The 22154-nt window shown below is 45.9% G+C and overlaps 1 protein-coding gene across 3 annotated transcripts; it reads left to right on the plus strand.

Moving 5' to 3' along the window:
• Positions 1–245: 245 nt before the first annotated feature.
• Positions 246–18859, plus strand: akap11 (A kinase (PRKA) anchor protein 11). 3 transcript variants are annotated; one of them, XM_068702525.1, is made up of 12 exons: positions 246–499; positions 3515–3615; positions 3895–4005; positions 4101–4154; positions 4292–4423; positions 5394–5658; positions 5974–10363; positions 10575–10715; positions 12642–12728; positions 14408–14454; positions 15174–15373; positions 16140–18859. In XM_068702525.1, exons 1-12 carry the CDS (start codon positions 355–357, stop codon positions 16323–16325), a joined length of 5859 nt encoding a protein of 1952 aa, XP_068558626.1. In that variant the 5' UTR covers positions 246–354; the 3' UTR covers positions 16326–18859. The 3 variants fall into 3 exon arrangements, with proteins under 3 accessions (XP_068558626.1, XP_068558635.1, XP_068558643.1); XM_068702534.1 differs by having other exon boundaries at positions 12645–12728; XM_068702542.1 differs by lacking the exon at positions 246–499 and adding an exon at positions 518–740.
• Positions 18860–22154: the final 3295 nt, after the last annotated feature.

The following is a 22154-nucleotide window of genomic DNA, read 5'->3' on the forward strand; positions in this document are numbered from 1 at the left end:
CACTGTTACTGTATTAGTTTGTGTGTTTAAATATTTCGTATACAATTCAATTATTTAAGACACAAATGTAAACATAAAAGCCTAACACCCCGCAGTTTGAATGTTCCGTGTTCGACAGTGACAGAGTGCGACACACATCGTTTTCTCGGCGTGCGATTGATGATGTCTCGTCACTCTTGTTTTCATGGGAAAAGCGGCGTTGCACAGGAAATGAGGAGTCGAATCATTTGTGAGATTCGGTGAAATCGAATCGTAAGACGGTAAAGTCTGTATATATATTGTTGAACTCATCCGACTTTCAGGACAGGTTATGGCACTTGGGAAGGATTTAAATAGTTACCGTACCCGGTTTGAATGCTGCAAATTAGGTTAAGCGTCCCTTCAGTTACGCTTCCGTCCGGCAAGAAGAGTTCAAAACGGACGAATCGTTTACGGGTCGCGCATCAAAAAACACAGCGGCTACACCGTCAACACTGCTGGAGTCCTGAGACACTGAGCGGTGAGGCAAAAAATACTTTATAACGGCATACACAGCTACGTTTGGAAACATACAGGAAAAAAGACCACAGATTGCTGGTTTAGGTATTTGAATCTAACTTTAACGTTACCGTTAGCTTGGTGGTGGCTAGGTGTGAGCTAACGACAATAAAGGTGACATCACAGGCCTGGCTCCGCTACTATAGCCTCCGGATGATTGACAGCCTGTCAACTAGCCAGCTGGCTAATTTGACTGTCGCTTTGTGAGTTTTCCGATTGTTTGTTAAGTGATTATATCTGCATAATGCGATGCGGCTGTCCAGCGAGTTAACCGTCTTGTGTGTGTGTGTGTGTGTGTGTGTGTGTGTGTGTGTGTGTGTGTGTGTGTATTGTTTTTCTGTGGTCGTGTATCAACATCAGCATCCACAGTGTGGCCTGCTGCAGCGGAGGGAAACCAGCCCCACAAGCCGAAACGTTAGCTATAGTCATTCCTCCAGACACGGTTTGGTAACGTAACGTTAAATAAGTAAATGTTTCGTTAGAGGTAGAAAATATAACAGTCAGTCTGTCGTCAACGTCAACAAAAGCATGGTGTGTTATGTCACGTTGCCACGACGAGGAAATGTACAATATAAAATAGTTATGCTGAGTTCGAACATGGTGTCTTGAATATTAAATGTCTGGAGTTAGTTTAAACCCTGTTTGCAGCAGTGGTCAGGGGGACCACCACAGAGGTGACCTTTTAAAGGGAAAGACCACCCTCAAATAGAATCTATCTATACCCAAGACCTGAATGTATGACATCATTACGCTGACATGTTTAACATGTGTCCACTGATTTGCTGCATCAAAGGACATTACATCAAAAGTGTTGTTCTAGTGTTCTCTACGGAGAAGGACTGCAAATCATAAAAACACAAGATGGCCCAAAACCTGATGATAATGAAGCCCTATCATATGAGACAGAGAACATGAGTTAATGCTTATGATATAATATGAGGAAGACAGTTGACATGACATGGGTCCTGGTATTGACCGAGCTGGTCCACTGTCACACTGACATGGCTTTACCAGAACAGAGCCATCGTTAATGTTATCAGTAACACCTGCTGTGCTGTTCCAACTATGACAAGCCAAGACATCATTCAATGTAATGTAATTAGAAGGACTCATTGGAAACTGGAGCAAGGGAATGTTGACTGCTGTATTTAACACTGAGAGCATTACTGTAACAGTAAACAACTATGTGTTATGTGAATATCTTGCACCTTTTTTAAAGATTGCATTGAATCTTCATTTAAAATAGCTCTACGATGGAGCATCTCCTGCTCCAACAGTTGTCTCAATGCAACCAGCACCACATTGTTGTCTCTCTGTTGGTCAACCACACAAAGGACTAGTTCACATATCGGAAAAATAAGTTATTCGGGTTTAGATTGAGTCTTTCTCATGTCTTCCAGGCTGTGCTTTTTTTTCTCTTTCTCTCTCTCTCTCTCTCTCTCTCTCTCTCTCTCTCTCTCTCTCTCTCTCTCTCTCTCTCTCTCCCCCCCCCCCAGTTTCTGTTTATCTATCCTTCCGGCCACCCACACTCATGCTCAAAAGTTGGCCCACATCAGCTCCGAAAACCAAACAAGATTTTAGACTACACAGTTTCTGGCCTTGACAGGTTGTTTTGCCGTCGCCCTTTTAAGATGATCACAAACACCCATTTGAATCCTTTTGGCAGGATCTGCTGAGCTTCATCACATCTTTGTGCAAACGATCATAATGAGTTTTATGAATCAGTCCTTGAGGTTTTCTTTAAGTCAAAACTTAGTTACACTTAATTGCAGTTTTTCCATGACATGACTAATCCCGAATACATGTGGCATTATGTATGTGACCACATCAGTTGCACAAGGTGGGGATGGAGGCCAATTGCATTGATTCTCAAATAGCATACCACTGAATACTAAAGCTGTGAACCTAACATGAAACATCCCAGGCTAAAAAAAAAAAAAGCAGACATGTTGTTCATCTCTGTTCCAGATAGCCACAGCCATAATAGACGCCATTGTCCCTGCTTGCCTTGTGAGTGCATTGGGATGTACTGCATAGTTGAGGTCAGGCAGCAGCAGCAGCTGGCCGTGTTGTTTTTGCACAGCCCACCAAAGCACCCATGAGAAGCTAGGAGGTCCTGGATCAGCAGAGGAAGCCAGTGGCGTGTGTGCTGCCCCTCTGGTTCTCAGGATGCAGGCTGGGCTGATCAATGGGACCGCCTGCCTGTGTCTAGACTCCTCTGGCTGCTTTGGACCGTACCTCAAAGGAGAGGCTTGGACTTGGATTTCTTGGGAAACTTTTGCTTCTTGTACACTGTAAATATTTTGCCTCCTTTACCCGCTCTCTCATGCTGCTTACCGAGTGTGTTTCCCCTGCTCAGTGAGAGCACACACCCCTGTTCTCTTTGCCTCGCTGTTTGATCTTTGATGCAGGCCTGGCTGTTTAAAGAATATCAAAAGAAGCAAGGCCTACTTTAGCTTATCCTCGCCAGCGGGACAAGTCTAGGCCTACTTTCAAGAGCTTTATTCAGGTTATTTTCACACAGGTTTGAAGACAATGTGGTCTACAAGATTAGCTGCATGATCTCGAAGAAATTGAGGTACAAACCACAAGGTTAACCGTATGGCCTCCTGTGCCGAAATGTTTCGTAATCCCTTTCACAGGCTTGATCCCATTGAGAACTGTTGGTTCAGTGAATCAGTGACTGGCGCTGATATGCAGTGACGTAGCTCTTTGTTGCATGTGAACCGGTGACTTTGTCACATCATGCTTCCTGTTTTGGAATGTGTGTGTGTGTGTGTGTGTGTGTGCAACAGTAGATGGAGACATAGTGTGATGTCTCTTTGTCTCTTTGTCTACTCATAGCACACAACTCGTCATTGCTCTGTCATGTGATTTGTTGTGTGACAGCTGAGGAACAGCAATCGAGATATCATGTTCAACATTTATGTTTTCGTTTACTTGCTGTAGATTTGTTGATTCTATTTTCTATCTACAGGTGAGCGGCCGGTCAGCCACGTGCAGCTCTCTGTCGCCATGGATGCCTGTGCACGTATTAGAGGAGTCCCCATCAGGTCCAGGGCCTCAGTCCGGAAAGAGGTCTGTCTGCCGGGACGCTGCATTTTATTCTGCAACTTATTCTGCAACTATCTGTTGTGTCCTGTGTGTTTTTGAAAGGGTGATTTCAAGCCCCACCCTCCAGTGAGGCTCTATGGCTTCCATGACATCTGACATAAGCTTTTTATTCATTTGCACCTGATATTAAAAAGCATTTCTGCCGGACAAATTGAATCCTACAGTAATGGACACATTGCTTTTTCATTACTTCTGTTGGGTAACCATGCACTTGGGGCTTATTAACGCTGCATGTGTTTGCAGACTGTGCGTGATGGTGGGCCGCAGTGTGTGAAGAGCCTCTTTAGGAACAAGAAGGAGCTGTGCAGCGTTGGCCTGGAGCTGCCAACCAGAGACGCCACGAGGCTGACTGAGGTTTGTCACACAAACAGCAGTGCAAACATGTGCAGAGCACAGCCACAGTCGCACACGAGACGCAGCGATACTGACCATCAACTGTGCTCTTTCAGATTCATTTTGTGTGTCTGCCTGGCCAATGTGAGGGGGATGATGTCACCCAACAGGTAGGTTTTCATAATTACAAACGGGAGTTATGAGAAAACACTGAAGGAAAAGCCCTAGCTACAGACTTTCACTTGTTAAATACATTTCTGATGTGGTACTGATGGCCATTTTGTTTCTTCTTCATCTTCTTCCCCAGGCTCTGTTTTCTATGCCCGGAGGGCTGTGTGAGCTTCTGAGGTCCCTCCACGTTCACAGCCTCAAAAATGACGAGGTTCTGCTGCTCAAAGACTCCCACAGGCTGGCTGAGCACAGGGACGCGGGGCCTCAGGTGGGTGACGGAACTTTCATATTGAAGGAATGTGCTCAGTCAGCATGTTTTGAGTAAAGGGGAAGTGAGCAGAAGGCATGGCAGTGAGGGGAAATAATAAGAGGAAGTAAGAATGAGCTACTCTACTCGTCTATCCTAACAAGAAGATGTTTAATTAGTAAAACTGAATCACTTTCTGGGTGCGCCATTTTTGTTGTATCTTCCTAAAATTCTTGCATTTGTTGATGAAATGTTTTCCCCGCATTTATGGCCTTGTTTGTCTCTTCATGTAAACGGGCACACCAAGTCATTCTCAGGCTTTTGAAGAAGTGCAGGTGGGATGGACGGACAGAGATGTTGTTTTTTCCAGCCCGGTCCTTCTTGGTCCTGTGTGCAGTGTTTGGGTACACACAGGCCCTGCAGCTCACTCTGTGGTTTTGTCGTCCGTTTCACACAGTGGGACCTCCCACCTATCTGCAGTACTACTGCACATGCAACAGATCAACTCGCAATCAGAGTGCAGACATAACAATACACTACCAGCCCCTCTCCGCCCTCCTGTAAGATTAGGATAAGAAAAATCTCATGTGAATTCAGTTTAGTTTACTAAGATCTTTCACATGATCAGCTGCTGCTGCTGATTGCAGGACATGAGCGCTTTGACAGTTTAAAGACTGCCTGTTAGTTACAAATGCTGTCATTTTCTCTAAATCAGCTGATTAAAGGTGCCATTTTGCCTCCTGGGCACTGCGGAGGTGCCCTAGAGCAAGGCACCAGACCCCCAACTGCTCCCCGGGTGCTGTATAGTAGTTGCTGCCCACTGCTCCTCATACTAGGATGGGTTAAATGCAGAGGCTTAATTTCACTGTGTGTACATGTGTGACAATAAAAGTTGATTTGATTTAAATCTCCAGGCTTATCTTTCAGTATTTCTCTCCCCCTTGTCCTACTTTCTTTTCTCTTTCCCCTCTTTATCTCTTACCGCCTCTAGTGTTGGTTAAAGGCCGTGTGTGTGCTGAGGCATAATCCCAGCACTAGTGTCTACCCTCAACCCAGTGTGGCATCTTTGATGGGCTTGCTCGGGTGTTACGTGGCAGGCGTCCGCTATGCTTTGGAGCTCCAGGCTCTGCAGAGGGGCACAGCTGAGCTCAGTCAGCCGGAGGAAGACGACACCAACCAGTCGGTCTCTTCGATCGAGGATGACTTTGTCACAGCTCTGGAGCATCTGGAGGAGGATGACACCGGAGACAATCCCTGTAGGTTAAACATCTAATGCTTGGTGTTATTTAGTAGCCTCGGGTCTCTTATGTGGAATATCTATTTAGCCATCAAATGAATGTAGTACTAATACTTCTGCTAAATCCAAAATGGAGACGTACATTTTAAACCTGCTCTGTTTTTTGTTTTTTTATACCACCATAATCTATGCATGATATCGTTTTAAAAAGTGCCAAGAATTTGAATTGTCAGTTCAGTGCTAGATGGCACTCATAAAAAGGCAGAATGGATGAGCTTTCTTTTGTGGTTAACTTTTTGTCATATTTATCTCCTCTTCATGTCCGTCTCCACAGCTGCAGCTTCCTATCGCCCTTTTAGAAAGCGTGATGTGGCATCACAGACAGTCCCAGCCCACAAGAGAAAAAAGGAATTCGCAGGCGCCCGCATTATCATAGGCTCATCTTCGAAGAAGAATTTAGGCAAACATAGGTCTGGTCCAGATGTATCTGTCACAGTGCAGAAGTCATCATGCATAGAATCTCAATGGACTTACTGCAGTCCCGGAGCTCGTCTCCCCTCGCCTTTAAATAATGTCAGTGAATCGGAGGAGTCGGATTGCTCCAGCCCCAGCCCAATCATTTTCCTGGATGAGGTGGGCTACCAGAAGAGCCTGCTGGCCAAACTGGACATCCCCCAGGTTCCAGGGGGGCCCAGAGAGCGAGTTGAAGACTCAGACTCTGAAGTCAGTGAATTCTTCGACAGCTTTGACCAGTTTGATGACCTGGAGGAGCTGAGCTCAGACAACTGCACTCTTGCGCTGCTTCTGGACGCCGTCAGTGCCCCAACCGCATCCAAATATGTTTCTAGAGGCTGCTCAACCAAGGGAATGAATCCTCACCGCTTTGACCAGCCCACTCTCCCAGCCAATGTGAAAAAACCCACACCTCTGAAACCAGGCTCTCCCTACTCACTTCACTCTGAGGTGCCTGACTCCCCTCGACCCGTGCAGACCCCCTCTGAGGAGAACGGTGGCCCACTCTTTAGTCCTGTCAGCTCCTCAGCCTTCAGCCCCCTGGTGGACTCCAGTGGACCGCTGGAATACTTCTGGAAGGCAGATGAGGATGGACGGGATAGCTCAGAGCTACGTAAACCCCAGGATCTCTGTTCCCTGTATAAGACCTACTCAGACTTTGCGAGCAGTCTCTCCAAAGAAATCCTAGGATCTGTGTGTGGCTACCAGTCTGCTGTTGACATCAGCGACAACAAGAATCTCAGCTGCGTCTGCCACAAGGAATTTCAGAACCCATCGGGCTACCTGATGAAGCTCTCAGAAATACAAGAGACCGTAACAGTGGCCACGCTGCAGAAGAAGTCCCAGTCTCTGAAGGACGGCATTCAGAGGTTTGCCACTGACCTGGTGGAGATGAGCTTGGGCAGCGCCTTGCGAGACCTCCAGAAAGGCGTATCCTCCTGTACCACCACCTTGTGTCACCTAGCTGCCAGGCTCACCTCCTCAGTGTTTCAAATGGCCTTCCATGAGATTGGCATGCGCCATGCCTATGTGTTAAAAGAACGAGCAATCAACGGATTAGCTGGCTTCTTGGTCGGAGAGGCTGTGACTGGGGCGCTGAAGGAGTTCCTGACGGTGAAAAAGCAGATTTTCCACAACACTGTGACACAATTTGCTGCTGATCTGGCTGAAGAGCTGGTGTTTGAGGGAATTATGGAAGTGTGTCAGTTCTCCCACCCCTCAACCCCTCTCACCCCGAGTGATTGGTCCTTTGGCCGCGGGCAAGAGGAGGAAGAGGAAGAGGAGGAGGTGGTTTCCTCTTATGCTTCAGACTTGTCTGAGTCAGTTATCCAAGAGGCCTTCATAGAGCTGTCTCAGGCTGATGTTGCCTTCACTAGCCAAGCGGCTATTAGTGTGTCTCTGGACAACATCTGTTATGTCAGTGCAGAGAACGGTAGCGCTCAAACCTGCAGTACCTTTGCTAACCAGCAGGTTTTAAGTGCCAGCTCAGCTGCAGCGGTTCCTGGGCCCTCAGGAGAGGATGCTACCTGCACGGTGAAGAAAGCCCTGTTTACTGTATCAGGCATGGCCAGCTGTATTCCTGTGCCCCAAGCAGGCCAAGCCCTCTCCCACCTCCAGGATTCTGAGGAGACCTGTCCTGTGTCTAGCTTGTCAGATATCCCACAGGCCAGCCCCAAAATAGTAACTGTATCCTCCACCGACACCACCGCATCTACCCAAACGTATCTTTACAGTCATGGAACGCAGACCCCCACACCTGGAGAAGACCCCTCCCAAGGAAAGTCTCCATTCCAAAACTTCTCTGGCAACATGGTGGATATGATAGTAACTGAGGCTTGTGAGCTAATAACTGCATCTAAGATGAAGAAGAGTTTTGGTGATTGTGCTGATTTCTTCACAAAGACTATCAGAACCAGAAGGGACTCTTCTTCTAAGCAAGACACGTTTAATTATGAGGCTCCAGATTCCCCTTCAAAGCAGGCAGCTGGCTTCAGATATGACTGTAGAGATTCTGGCTATGTTAGGATGGGCGGACCTGTTGACCCAGCAACAGACCATAGCATTCCTCACATTTCTTTTCAGGCAGGCTCTCATAGCCAGGGGAGACCCAGCTGTGAGGTAGACCCCAGGACCAGAGGTGTGGCTGAAATGCATGCTGTGATGATGGATACTCTTGATGTGCCGGGTACCGAGATGGGTGGACAAAGGAGGATATCTGTTCCTGGGGATGACTCTGCTCCAAACTCCGGGCAAAAATCTGGTGGGACTCCTGGCACTCCCCCTTCTACCCCTCAGCAGCCCAGTGAGGTGTCCAAGGAGAAACAGATAAAACGGTTCTCCAAGAAGCTGAAAAGCAAGCTGGCTAAGGAATTTTCCCCTGCTACCCCCCCACCCACTCCTCACGATCAGCCTGAGCCTGGCCCAGGGCCAAAAGACGTAACCCCCGAGGCAGACAAGGCTGAGTTTATGCTCAAACTGATGAGGTCTCTCTCTGAGGAGGCAGACGGCAATGAGGATGAAGAGGAGGACGAGTTGGCAGAAGAGGGCTGTGTTGGTGGCTATAACAGATGTTTAGAGTCGGTGGGTGGCCGGCATGAACTGAACCAGATGTCCGCTCGCAGAATGTCCAACAAGGAAGCTCTCCACTATGCTGAGCGGTTGGCTTGCCACATTGTCTCCATGGCCACAGAGATGGACACCCTGGGAGTGGCAGAGGAGGAGGAGGAGGGAGAGGTGAGCAAGAAGGACGGCGAGAGGAGGAGAGACAGCGTGGCTCAGTTCTCAGAGCAGACCCTGAACACCTTGTGGGTCTATGCCGGGGAGGTGGCGGGAGAGGTCATCAATGATGTGAAGAGGATGGTGAGCTCTGCACAGCAGTGTCCATACCACAGAAGAAGAAGCTTCGACAGATCTGGTTCTGAATGTTTGCATCACCACCACCACCCACACCAGTCTCAACCCAGTACAGACCAGAACAGAGACTGGAGGGTAGGGAGACTGGCCGAGCAATGGTCTAATGACCTGATAGCCTCCGTCTTCCGGTCTCCCGCCTCCACTTCAAGCACCATCTCAAGCTCCAGCTCTGGGCTGTCCTCAGAGTATCCTAGCTGTGAGAGTGTGACGGATGAATATGCTGGCTACCTCATCAGGGTGCTGAAAAAAGAGGGAGGCAATAGGGAGTTGGTCCTGGACCAGTATGCGAGCCGCTTGGCCTACCGCTCCATAAAACTGGGCTTGGCTCATGCCAGTCGCAAGATCAAGCAGAGATCCTCCAGCACCCGCCTTTACTCGTCCAAGTCGCTGCCAGATGAATGGAAAGCCTCTGGTTGTGACACATCCCCACCCAAGGACAGAGCAGAGTCAGTGGTTTGTCCCTCAGGCAAGGATGCTCAGTGTAGTTGCAAGGACTCTGAAGAGCAGAGTCAGAGGGAGTACATGGATCTGGTCAACTTCGCAGAGTCTTTAGCCTACAACATCACCTGTGATGTGACACGCAAGCTGCATCTTTCCTCTGCACGACTGCCCAAGTCTCTCACTGACTCCTGTCTCTACAAGAAATCCAAACTGGAAGACATGGCAGAGAATCTCATCAGGAGCTCCTTCTCTTGCCCTCTGTTGTCCAAGGAGGGTAAGAGCAGGCATTACCACAGTACAGGAAGCCTGTATGATGGAGGCTACAGGAGCCGGGTGATGCAGGTCGTCGAGCATTATGCCAGGAAAATAGTTGATGACACTCTGAAGATGAGCTTTGCTTCAGTTGGACATTCATCCCGGGAGCACCAGAGGACCCAAGGCCAGGACAGACACTCTCACACCCAGAGGCTGTCTGAAGGGCCATCACTGAGCCACGCAATGGTGGAGAGGACATGCCGGTATTGTCAGGTCCAGGAGTGCCCGTACTGCACCAAACCTAGCAGGCACCACCACCAGCCCGTATTACAGAGGAGCAAAAGGGGGCCGGAATCTCAGGCAAGGGCTGAGCGGCTCTCTAGCCTGGAGATTCCCAAGATCCACATTGACCGGGACCACAGGGCGGTGTTCGCAGAGGAGATGGTGTCCATGGCAATTAACACCGCTAAACGTGAGCTGAGCAACACCAGCCTCAATGCTGACAGTGGCATCGGCCATGATGGAACCAGCTACGCCGACAGCCTAACTGCTGAAATCATGACGTCGGCCCTGTCCAACATCTGCCAGACCGGCAACATCAGGTAACCACATCGAGAGTCACATTAGAAGTTGCTTTTGTCTGTTCTGTCATGTTCAATGCATACATATTGTAGCATATAAGAAAAAAAATTATACTTTAAAGCTGCTACTATTTCACATTTACTTCTTGTCTGACACAGAGAATTCTCATCATGAATTTGTAAATATTAACATAATTTTTTCATCGTCTCTTTCATCTATCTGTGCATTTAGCTTCCCAGGTAGGGAAGCCACTGAGTCCTCTGTGTCCCAGCAGCTGAGTGTAGGAGACGACAGTCTGGGCAGCTGGTCCAACCTGAGCTTTGAGGATGAGCACCCAGACGACAACAGCAGCTTCCTCCACCTCAGTGACAGGTAAACAAGCACTAGCCCTCTCATACGTAGCATACCAAATATCCGGTTAACTGTAGAGCACGCTGCTGTTATCTCCCCTTCTGTCAGTATTTAACCATCGTAGTAGATAATGAATACACTTTGCAGATTACCAGAGACACTAAACCGTGTGTGTGTGTGTGTGTGTGTGTGTGTGTGTGTGTGTGTGTGTGTGTGTGTGTGTGTGTGTCCAAGAGTACTGATTGAGCACAGTAGGAGTTATTGAAACCCCTTTCTGTGGACTGGGTACAGTTTTGTCTCCTAGAGGTGATGGGGTATCTTTTTCCAACAGGGTGGTGAATGCCAATGTTTCAGCTACTATGGTTTCTTATTTCATTTGTTTCTTTATTTAAATGTGAACAATCTAATCATGGGTTCTATAGAAGAGGTTTACGATAAGATGCAGTCAGATAAGATAACATGGGATGTGTAGGAAAAGTACCATATGAATTTGGTCACAAGCTGCGTAATGGCACAGTTGAATTCTCTGGGGAAAAGTCTGACGTGGGTTTAATATTTCAGTTTGAGGCACTAGAATTGTTTTCCTGTGCGGTCATGGACTCTTTAAGAATGAGGTTATCACTTAAGTCGTGCTGTGTTGATTTGTGCTGTTCATCTCCTCGGACCCAGAGCAGTACAGAAACACTCTTTTCCTGCTAGTGTTGGACAGCGGCAGTCTTCTGCGGTTGCGTCTAGATGGGAGGTTTCCCAAGATCAGCACAGGGCAACAGTGTGTTGTTTGCGAACCTCATTTAGACTTCACTGCCAAAACGCAATTTTCTCTAATTTGTGCAGTTGTTGCATTATATGTGAGCTCACAACTGATATGTTGTTTAAGATTTAATGTAGTTGTCTCTGCTGCCAAGTTGTTCTCAGAATGTTTGTGAAATACACCACAGGGATACGCACCAAGTAGTAGTTGTGACAGAATTGGCCTTAGATGGACATTGTCGCTATTTGTGTGTATGTATGCAAACAAAACAAAAACAGGATGTGAGTGACATGATATCAAGTCTCCAGCCTCTGGGAGTCAAGTTGTTGACCTTTCTGGGAAAGGTTGACATCTCTATGGACGCAAAACTGACAACATTTAAGATCCGTTCCCAAGATCCTCAAAGAACAAGAAGTTATTTTTTGCCATCGGGGCCAAGTTAATGTATCATAATATTTTCTAAAGGTGTGTCTCTGAGTGCTCTCATCACTTCAGGCAGCGTTTCTATCGGAGCAAAGTCCCCCCATGTGCAATTCATTAGGCACAGATTAAATAATGGAAGGAAGAAAAAAAAACACGATTGACTAAATGAAGAAACTCTCACCGTGTGTCATTCACTCAAACCGCAGAGAGAAAGCTGCAGCTGAGGTAATGCCGATTAACAGAAGGTATTTTTAGGTATTAGAAACGTTCCTCCCTTCAGCCTCACGGAAAAGTGCCGCACGCCACAGTGTGCAGGTTCCAGCCAGCAGGCCAATCATTGACTAATTACAGATGCTGTGTATGTTGCTGTGCTTCTGTTGCCAGCTGGTCGTCCTGGCGGAACCCTCAGGATTAACCGTATTGTGTGAGGACAAGAAATGTAATGATCTCACATTGTAGGCCTTTAGCAACGAATGGTCTCGATCAACATTACAGATGACTCAGTGGGAAAAATCTGCATCATTATGAGAATCCTCCTCTGTTTTTAAACCTCACCTGGCAGTTCAATGGATTATCCCAAATGCCAGAAAACGAATGTCATCAACCTGAGTATTTGTTTGTTGAAGATACATGAGAGATGGGCTCATTACAGCCAATGGGATGAAACTGCCGCAATGTCTAACGTCCTGATATTTGTTCCATTTCGGTAGCTCTCGTTAGCAAGTAGCCTCCGTCGGTGTGACAGTGGTGCGTTACCTTCCTTCTCTCTCCAGCAGCAATGGGAACAGCAGTAGCTGGAGCAGTCTGGGCCTGGAGGGGGAGGCGTGTGAGGAGCGCATGTCGTTCTCTCCCTCTGACAGGTCGGTCAGCAACCTTTTGACTAAAAACGTTCTTTTTAAAAAGCCCATAAAGACCTGGGGGTTCACCAAGAATGGGACAAAGAAATAGTTTTACTACGAAGCCAAATTTAAGTCTGCAGACGTGTAACGGAGCCATCGCTGGAAAATCTCAGCACAAAATTGGAACCAGGAAGCTGATTCATCATGTGAAAAAGATTTAGAAGATTGTACGATGGCATTTTGATTTATACTTTGTCTCATACTAGGAACCACCAGCCACTTGCATGACCACACAAAGCTGTAAACATAAATAGGCTTGACATATGCTTGTTGATTGTAATGTCTGCATGCGATGTATTTCCTCAGCTTTGCTGGCTCTGCGTTGCTTTCGTCTTGTTTTTTTGTTGCTTAATAGAATCATTTGTAGTGCTATGATATTTAAGGGGTCTTGCCCTCTTTACATTAATGCTATTGAACTGTTCAAACCCACTAATAGATTCAATTAATTTATAATAACATACGCAGAGAACTACCGCAGCATTGACGCATTGAATCCGCACTGCCAGCCATTTATCAAAATCCCGTTGTTTTCTCAGACTAGTCGATGTGTTTTTGCTTCCGCCCATGCAGCCGCTTGTTTCGGCTCTTAGCGGCGCAGTGCTTTCAGTCAACGTGTTCATCAACATGTGCTTGTAGGAAACCCCAGTTTCATTTGAGAGTACACCACTGAACAGCAATCCTTTTAATGCAAAGAGCTGCCACCGTAATGTTATCCTTTTTAATGTGTAAGATCCGGCCCGAATTTTAGTTTAACAGTGAAATAAATAATGAATTCAGTTCTCACAGACATCTGAATGCACCAACAAGGCAATCGGTGTTTTCTGTGTCGCCCACTCCTTCGTCACAAGAGAACAACATGTAGCACTGAGGATCGAACAGTTGGTCAGTTCAGAGCCGGCCATTAGGTGGCAGGTTTCTCACAGATTCAGATTTTTGGTTTTGTCACTCCTAAACATGGCAATTAAAGATTAAGATTTAAGATTGTCTCGTACTGTAAAAAATATTTGTACACCTCAGGCACTGCCATTAGTGGCCATAGATGATAAATCTAAAATGACTCAGTTATTGTCCTTTTATTGCACGACTGTGTAGTTGCTGCCATGTGTCTCTTAGTTTTTAGTCCTCTGCTTTGACAAAGTCAACGCTGCTTCATGATCCTATTCACGAAAGCAGTAAAAAAGCCTCCGTAGGCGTCTCCTTCTGGAAAGAGAATGATCTCCTGATATTATATTGAGCATAAAGTAAACACGTCTGTAGCCGTGTCAACAACACCGTGATTAACAATCTTATAAGAAGTAGAGAAATGACTGTTTACCTGTTGGCACATGACACGGCAAACATTTGCACAATTGACAGAACGGATAAATCAACTTTCACACTGATCAAGTGCTCTGACTCATTGTGTCTTAACTGACAAAAAAAACAAAAGATGTAAAAAGCATGTCCCTCGACGTGTTTGAGACGTCTCTTGATCGGGATTACTTTGACTTCACTGCGTGTTCTGATATCCTGCTGTGCTTCGATCAAAGGCTGGAAGCTCGAGCATGCTTATTATCATCTGTGTCTCCTTGCATGCGGCCTCATGTCCCCCAGCCGCTTCCTACCTCTCACTAACATGTGTGATATTTCCCATCCAACAGTGACCATACAGAGGACAGGGAGACCGAGGTCAAAGAGGAATCCAGCGGTAAGAATGTTTTTCTGGCTGCGACCACAGCGTTGAAAGCCGGATTTTCTAATTCAATACAAGCTATTGTGAACAAGACTCTCCTGATAGTTCCGTTTAACATAGCTCACGTTTGGAGAGCAGACGGACATAGGGAAGAGACAGCGCGCCCCCCCCCCCTTTCCTAATTTGATGTCTTGCTCTTTCCACTCTTTGAGATTCAGAACAGTTGGAGTTGATTCCGGCCGGCTGTGTGCGTCTGTCTGCCTGTCTGAGTGTGTTGTAGCCGGGGATTTTACCACCCCCGTATTCAGACACACTAATGCTCATTCAACAACTCCACTCCCTCCTCAGTCGTGTGTGTGTGTGTGTGTGTGTGTGTGTGTGTGTGTGTGTGTGTGTGTGTGTGTGTGTGTGTGTGTGTGTGTGTGTGTGTGTGTGTGTGTGTGTGTGTGTGTGTGTGTGTGTGTGTGTGTGTGTGTGTGTGTGTGTGTGTGAGAGAGAGAGTGATAGATAGAAACCAGAGAAGCAAGGGGGGGGGCTCCTTGTTGGATGCTATGGGAGGGTGAGAAAAGAGAGCAAAGGACAGCTACATGTCACACTTATCGTATCCGTCTGTCTTTGAGATGTACTGGAGAAGAACACTAGTGTGTCTGATCAGTGTTTCAGTGAGCCAGCCTCTATAGAAAGAGACGCATGGATGATTCGTCTTGAATAAATAACATTGGTCTGTGCTGCAGGGACTCTCTGCGTGGACAGGACTCTGGTGCAGGCTCCCAGGACCGCGCTGGTCGTAGTGAACTCGGACGTCAGGGAGTTTGTGCGCAGCCCTCAACACGTGGCCCTCGACCCCCAGCTCAGGAGCATGCTGCAGTGGGTGGCGGCCTCCATGGCCGACATACCGCAGGTCCAGCTGGGTCCCGACAGAGAGCTCCAGCAGGTGATTTGCCCTCGGCCCGCTCCGAAACGCGCTCATTACGTACCTTCACGGCGGTGTTTATTATTACACATCAGCACTTTCCTTGAGCGAGTCGCACCGCGTCGATGAAAGAGTGTTGATGTTGGTTTTAAAGGTTGCGTAGTGGTATTCTGGTTTCCTCTTCAGTTAGCTCTGCTGTGGAGACAAACGGCTCATGCAACGATTCAGTAAAACAAGTTATATAATATATCGTAGTGCTGGTTCTCATATAGATGAGGCAATGAACACACGATTAAATCCATCCTCAACAACACAGAGATAAAAGCTGCTCTTCATAAATACCTTTATAGTTGCCAGTTCCTACCGGAGCACATGGGGACCTCTGCCCTCTCTGTATATTACACTTAATATTCAGTTCTGTGTGTGTAATCTTTGAATGTCGCTTCTGAGCTTTGGCTTATTCCAAATCTCCTCCTTCCATCTGTCTTTATGAATCATTAGACTGAAAATAAATCAGAAAGAGAGAACCTCTCTTGACAAAGGTTGATTGTGTGCTCTGTACCAATTAAAGATCACTTTGATTAGCCTCTCTGGAAACTAGACAAGGCGGCTCCACTGCTCCACATCGCTTTATGAGACATTTCTCGACATGAGAATCCCTTAAACATTCACCCACATTCCATTTCTTGGCAGTGCACGATACTCGTAAATCTAAATTACGATTGATAAACATCACGTGGCCTCCTTTTTGATTGTGGAAGGTGATGATAACGGTGTGCCCTTTCAGCTCGCAGCGGTGGTCCAAAGGCTTCGGGAGAAGAAGTGGAGGGTGGGAGAGCTGCTGCACACGCTGCTGCGCTACTGCGAAGAGGGCCAGACGCACAGTCAGCCGCCGGCCAGAGACGAGGCCCTGCAGCCGGGCAGGGAACCTCACCGCATCCCCCTCTTCCAGTGGCTCCTGGAGCACGCCTAGGTCCTCGTCTCCTCTCTCCTCTCCTCAGTTCCTAACAGGGCTTTGCAAAACTTCACTGCCCCTAGAGGGCGCCATACAAATCAACTAATCTATCTTACTGTGATGAATGTGGGCGGCGTGTTTTGCATTGCATGCAGTGACCAACAGTACCTCTGTCGTGATTTATTTTCCTTTCCGCCCTCTGTTTTTGTTGTTGCAGAGTTCTTATTTAATGAGCTGTCTCTTCCGCCCACCTTCACGTCTGAATTGAAGCCCTCACACCTTGCTGCCATTGTGCTTGAGCTACACACACAAAAAACAAAAAAAGGTAGAACTGAAAAAGAGAGAGAGAGCGAGAGAGAGAGAGAGAGAGACACTTCCCATCTATTCCAGACAGAAGTGCAGTGAGTTGAGAGGAAGAGAATGTGTTTTTTTTTGTTAGGGAATCCCCATAGCTGCTGGTCGGATGATGTCATCACACCCACAGCTCACCTCTGTGGTGTTTCCACATGTTAAGAGACCGACACACACACACACACACACACACACACACACACACACACACACACACACACACACACACACACACACACACACCACACCCTTGTATTATCAGAGGGAACCCGAGATACACCAACACTCATCCACAGTTATCCCTCAGTAGTATTCCATTGTGATTCAGTCTGCTTTAGTGACATTTTCTTCTCCGAAGCGCTGGATCAGTTAAATGTCGATAACACGACTCGTCACATTTGACTGATAATGCTGCCATACACACAGATTGACAAGGCATTGTTCAATTTGCAAAACCCATATCTTTAGTAGATTGTGCTACACTGTCTTTATGCGTTGATGATCAAATGGGCCGTTCATTTGACGGTTGAATGATAATTAGCACTTGATGAAGCTGCCTCTTGCCATTATCGGTATTCCTGTTGTATCTAATATCTGTAACGCTGCTTGCCGAGCCTCAATCTCCTTGGTTGTCAAACTTAGTAAAAAATACTTGGAGTGGATGATATTTACTGTGACGGTTGGTATCCAAAAGTATATATTTTGAAGGTAGAGTATGTCTAATCAAACATGAAATGCTGCTCAAAACTATGAAGAAGAAGAAAAAAAAAAAGCCATGCTGTTGGCTTAATGTTGCCAAACGTAGCTTACAAGGTGACTCTCCTCCCCTCCAGTCAGTAGTAAGTGAGTGATCCACCCCCGGTCAGCTATGGCCCCATGTCCAGCTCCAGGGAAGATCCAGTGACGCAGACAGTGGATCTTTTAGTAATTAAAGACACTCGTCTGGTCTGCACCTCCAAAACCACAAACTAACAGCATGTGCGTAGCTCAAGCTTGGAATGAGGAACTTCGGTACCAAAACTTCCACATAGCACTAACTACACACACAGACACACACACACAAGCCTCCCCATACGTGTGCGTCCACACACACAGCACTACTAGCTGAGATGCACTTTCTTGAATGAAGGACGCAAGGATGACACAACGCTTCGAGGTTCCTCAAATTTACTATCAGGACTTTCCCTCTTGAGTTTGAAACACTGTAATATACCGCGTTCTCCGTCTGTTATTATAAACGTAAGTGTTGTTGGTGGTGCTTGCCTGCATGGCTGGATCTTCGTTGGCTTTTACAGCTGAGCGTTCTTTATGTATTAGCTTACACTAACTGAGCTGCAGCGACTGCTCTGTGTCCACACTGCCTCGCGCTCTGCTCTGGGCCCTCTGCAGGTCTGTTACTGCTTAATCTGCAGGCTGCCAAACGGTCGTATAATCTTAGAGGTGTTTGTATGATTTGTTTACATGCAAAAATTATTATATCACAAAATCCACTATTTTTAAAAGATAAAAATCCAAAGTGATCCCTATTATTGTTATTATTATTATTATTATTATTGTTATTGTTATGATAATAATGGAAAAGAAGACAGTCAAGTATTAACCTGAGAAGTGAGAGTATATATATCTTGGTTTACATGAAAGGAATGTATTAAGAGTCATCACCTGACATGAAGAGAGCGCATCACAGTGTACATATTCTCTCCCAGTGTGAATGTCGTTGAAGTAGGACTTTCCCAGTTTCTCTTTTTCATTGTTCAGCCCCCTCTTTTTTTCTTTCTTTGATCTACTTTACATTCCTGTGCATCCCACATGACCTATAGCTCTATATTGTTGTGTTTGTGAAAGCTGAATGTGTACTTACAAAAGACTCCATTTAGAAGCAGATGCTGTAAATCTGTTTTTGCTACTGTTGTGCCCAGTGTTACTTTCTGACTACAGGCAGGAAAATAAGAAAAATAACCAATGAAAAGAGAGATGTACCTCACCTCCACTCACTCCTGTATTTTTCCCGCTGCCCTGTAAAACCCTGCCAAATGAAGATATTTAATAAGTTATGTAAGTTATATATCAGTGAGTTCACTACTTGTTCTCCCTAGTGGCGTTGCTGAATAGTTTACACATTCTGAGCTTGAAGTCAAAAACTCTAAATTTGTTTATGTTGAAGCTTGGTGTGACAATAAAGCTTTTTTCATGTGCTCTTATTGATTGTGTTCTGTCGTTGTGATATTGTTGTTTCACTTTGTCAAGGTGTGGCATTACTTTATGCTAGTTTATACTTCAACTCCACTGCATGTCAAAAAGGAATATTTGTTCTATAATGTATCATATTGTATTTGTTGTGCTCAGCTACATTTAACTGACCGCTGCATTCCAATAGTTACCATTTTAAAATGCTGCTTACACACTGCAGTAATGCATCAATAATAATAATAAAATAAAAAGTACATTTTGCTTATAATATTTCTGTTTAGTAAGTAAATGTTGAATGCTGAGTAATTCTTCCCCCACTGGTATCCTTTCACTTTAAACGTTGATAAACATTAAATCCCTAAAGAATGATCCAGTTTGGTCAGACATAAGTAATTGTTACAGTAAATCCCAGCAGCAGTGATTTACTGTATCAGAAACTCCACCACATCAAAGTAAGTCTTTATGCTGCCAGTGAAGTAGCTTAAACACTTTGACGACAGTTCTGTCTCTCGTCTCTGCTTGTTAATCCAGGATCATGAAGAACACTTATTCCAGGTGGGTGTCTCAGTGATAACAGCCTGCTGTTAACTACAGTGAGTCCTCCACACCAATTACAAGGCTGTCACTTTACTGGCCAAAGGCTGCTCTTCTTACTGTTAACTTGTGCTGCAGGTGCCAAAAGAAACAGAAGGGATGTGTATCCATCAAAGCTGGTCTCAACAGTGCTACACTTCTTGGTTATGCCTGGATACAGCCGCACAAAACAAGCCATTGTTGCTGTGTGATTAGACCGTGCCACACACATGCACAAATGTATAATTAGGTAATGTTCGCTACAATGGACAGTACCTGTCGGTGACAGCTCTCGGTGTAGTGGATGAATGGAGGTGTCTGTCTGACATGGAGGGAGAGAAAAGAAGAAAGATGGAAGGTGGGACTGTAATTGCAGGCTGTGTAGTGATACAGGAGGCGAGGAATGTGTCATGACGAGCACATCTCTGATCTTTTGAGCGGCGGGAAGCAAGAGGCCATACAAGGATATGGTTCGGCTCGGCTTGTGGGCGACCTGGCTGAGTCAAGTCATCCCCAGCAGGCTTCAAATTAGGGGGATGGAGATTTGAAACTCTGCAAATTGCTGTCGCCTCTTGGTGAGAAAATGCTTACTGAGAAGATGACAAGATTGGCTGTTCCTGTTCCTGAGCAACATGACAAATCTTTATTCCGTACCGAGTCCGGGAGCAGCCCGAGATTCTTGACATTCATTCCCGTGACAAAGTTCAAAGCCGACGAGGCCACCTCAAAGTTTTAATCACACAGACAGAAGAACAGAAGGAATGTATATTATCACATATTAAAACCACATCGGTATAGTGTGAAGAGTTCTTTTATTTGGCTAATTTGTCCATGTCGTCAACACGCATCGGGCATTATTTTAATGGCTGAATCTGTTCTATCTGGGCAAGTGAGCCCAGCAAAGAAAAAGTAAAAATAAATTGGGGAAAGTCCCATTACTAACTGATGTGGGTACAGACCGAAAAAACATTTCAGCTTGTACTATTTCCCAGTTTATTGAACAAAATAAACATTGTGATTAAATTGGATTAAACAATTATGGGTGTGATTTGTTTATTGATTGATGTATGGCTACAAAGTGGAAGTATAATGAGGCTGTTTTACAGAGATCAATGTTTTGCTCTCTTCATCTGTTCGACAGATATAGAGGTTTTAGAGGCTGTGAGACTCAAGGCCCACTTACTAGCTTTTCTTCTTCTCACTGTCTTCATGAACAGATTGAGTTTGCCCAGTTTTTACGGAGATGAATTTGCTCACATGCAATTAAAAGGATTTCGTCCATGTTTAGGATTTCTTGTCCACATTGGCATAAAACTTTATTCTTGACCATGGGAGTATTTATAACCAAACAATCCCAACTAAAGGCCCGCTTTTTTCCCGAGCTTTCAGCCAAATCACACAATAAAAACAATGATTGTACTGATCAATAGCATCAAGTCTGATAATACAGGTTGAGGCCCAGTGAGTCCAACCAACCAACCTTTTTCTAATCACCGATCGTACACTGGCACACTCAAACATAACAGCATGACTATGGACGGGGTGGTTGAGTGACACAGACCAAGCATTACTTAGAGTGCGTCAGTTGATGTGAGTAGCCGGGATGATGCTGAAACATGACCACAGAAACTTTAATGGAAGATTGCAACAGCTTCACAGAAGTGAAGCCACAGGAACGCAAGTGAGACACAACAGCAGTTTACAAGGACATCGGATGCTTTTATTAATCGGCTCTGACCGGCAGATTACCGTGCACAGTGTGCGAGCACAGACACACACGTCAGTATGGCGATGCAATGTATAGCTGTTATTGTGCAGAAAAGGATCAGTCAGCGATATGGAGAGACAGACAGGAGCCCAATAGCATACCACCCTCAGACTGTTTCACAGTGGTGTGGTCTCACACACACACACACACACACACACACACACACGCACGCACACACAGACACACACACTCTCTCTGACATCAGATAGGCTGGGTCTTGGCTCGGTGGGTGCATCCCCCCGCCGTGTCAATGTGTGAGTCACTGACATCACTTCCCTCCCAACAGCAACAAACGGTCGGGTTGTTGGGAGAGTCCACTGGATGAGGGGAGAGGAAGGGGGGGTGTTTGAGTCAAGCCCATGGAATCCATGATATACTGTACTGGGCTTTGTGTTGGAAAGGGGAAAACCAGCTACATCATCTCTGCTAGGCTTTTGTTTACTCCGGCCTGAAGAACATATCCTTTGTTTTGTTGTTTTTTTTGTTCTTCTCTTCGTGGTGCATCTGCTCTTTGTTTCGTCACCATGAAGTTAAAGGTGTGAGCGGTTAATGAGCCGAGGGACTGATTCACGGAGGTGGGTCTGAGGTCATGCTGGATGACCTACTGTACTGTAGCATGCAGAGCAGTGAGGCACTTCCAAAGGTTTTGACTTAAAAGCTCATTCGAAAAAATTTATTTTCTTGTGGAGCTTGTGGTGATAAATTGTTTTTAGGACGAGGTTGCAGTGCCGCAGTCCAAAAACCTCCAGATCCAACTGTAGTTCTGAAAAGGTTTATGGAGTGTAAAACCTAATCGTTCAAAGTTTTTTCTTTTCTTAATACTTAGTATCCAACTTCAAAACTGGATTAATGAAAGAAGGGAGTGTTTAAGTCATTTTACATTTCGCAATTCCACCACCTGCATCTTGAAAGGGATTTAAAAATGGTTTGTGGCTTCTTTGGAGCTTTCCCAACCTGTTTTGTCT

Source organism: Cebidichthys violaceus, unplaced genomic scaffold (assembly GCF_023349555.1).
Source record: "Cebidichthys violaceus isolate CVI_PGR_0920_01 unplaced genomic scaffold, fCebVio1.0.p SCAF_11, whole genome shotgun sequence".
NCBI classification, from domain to species: domain Eukaryota; kingdom Metazoa; phylum Chordata; class Actinopteri; order Perciformes; family Stichaeidae; genus Cebidichthys; species Cebidichthys violaceus.

Excerpts from the sequence above, each read along its gene's own strand:
- akap11 (XM_068702525.1), top strand. The coding sequence starts at position 355 with ATGCTGCAAATTAGGTTAAGCGTCCCTTCAGTTACGCTTCCGTCCGGC. Across the intron at positions 3,616-3,894 it reads GGGCCTCAGTCCGGAAAGAG|ACTGTGCGTGATGGTGGGCC; the intron begins GTCTGTCTGCCG and ends ATGTGTTTGCAG. Across the intron at positions 10,364-10,574 it reads TGCCAGACCGGCAACATCAG|CTTCCCAGGTAGGGAAGCCA; the intron begins GTAACCACATCG and ends CTGTGCATTTAG.